Source organism: Austrofundulus limnaeus, unplaced genomic scaffold (assembly GCF_001266775.1).
Source record: "Austrofundulus limnaeus strain Quisiro unplaced genomic scaffold, Austrofundulus_limnaeus-1.0 Scaffold426, whole genome shotgun sequence".
Taxonomy (NCBI): Eukaryota; Metazoa; Chordata; class Actinopteri; order Cyprinodontiformes; family Rivulidae; genus Austrofundulus; species Austrofundulus limnaeus.
In genome coordinates, this window is record NW_013952828.1 from 128,821 (window position 1) to 129,756 (window position 936).

The following is a 936-nucleotide window of genomic DNA, read 5'->3' on the forward strand; positions in this document are numbered from 1 at the left end:
CTAACCCTGGATGRTCTGAGTGGTCACCACGGTGTTGCCAGACGGATGCCGGGCCCTGTTCTTCAGCTCTCGATGCATCTGGCACCAGACGCAGGTGTAGCACCACATGAGCTTACAGCAGTCGTCACAGCAGGAGCCCTGAGTGAGGAAGAGGAGGGAGGAAGAAGGGTAAGTACATGTTAATTCAACATCATTCCCATCAGCCTCATCTGTTCTCTGTAGGTGTTCTCAGACCTGATAAAAAGATGATGAAGTAATTTCTTAATGGATGACTTGAATTAACCAAGGTGGATCGGGTCGATGAGTTGTTAAAATTATTGCAGTGTTTTGTTGTTAATTTGGGTCTAAAACCCCTTTTGCATGATTTTGTGAAAATCTAAAGTTTGAAAGGAAACAAGAAATCTCACCTCTGTGGGTAAAACTTCTAAATTCAAATGAACTGAAAATACTACTTCTTTAGCTGCAAGTTCATTTGGAAACTGACTAAAAGATCAACTTTCTTCGTTTTGTGAGAAAAGCAGTTTTGTTGGAAGAAACTGAATATTTATTTTGTGTTAAAACAAATGTTATTGTTCAAACTAAAAATAATTTGATTGTATCTGCAGCACAAACAACACAAATGCACATTAAAAAGTAAGAAGGGTCAAAAAGTAAAAGCTACACATACGATCCCCTCTTTATCACTCCTTGCCCCCCCCCCCCCCCCCCCCCCCCCAAGACTCACAGGAATATTGTAGCGCGCCCTGATGTTGGACCGGAGTTTGCAGGACACCACGCCGCAGGTGTCACACATCGGCAAGAGACAACACCAGCCGTACATACTGGCCGTCTGACACTGCATGCAGGGGAAACACCAAAGAGCACAGCAGCCTGGTGGGCAGAGAAACATTTAAACTCAATACTACTTTAAAGACCCTTAAATACCCTGTTATATAT

General features: G+C 43.1%; 1 protein-coding gene across 1 annotated transcript in view; it reads right to left on the reverse strand.

Moving 5' to 3' along the window:
- LOC106529180 (placenta-specific gene 8 protein-like) overlaps nucleotides 1–936 on the reverse strand; it is a 5,059-nt gene continuing 4,123 nt past the window's right edge. The window contains exons 3-4 of the mRNA XM_014024532.1: nucleotides 725–870; nucleotides 1–138 (exon numbers count right to left, since the gene is read on the reverse strand). Coding sequence (XP_013879986.1) covers nucleotides 1–138; nucleotides 725–870 — 284 coding nt within the window. The remainder of the gene's footprint in view (nucleotides 139–724; nucleotides 871–936) is intronic.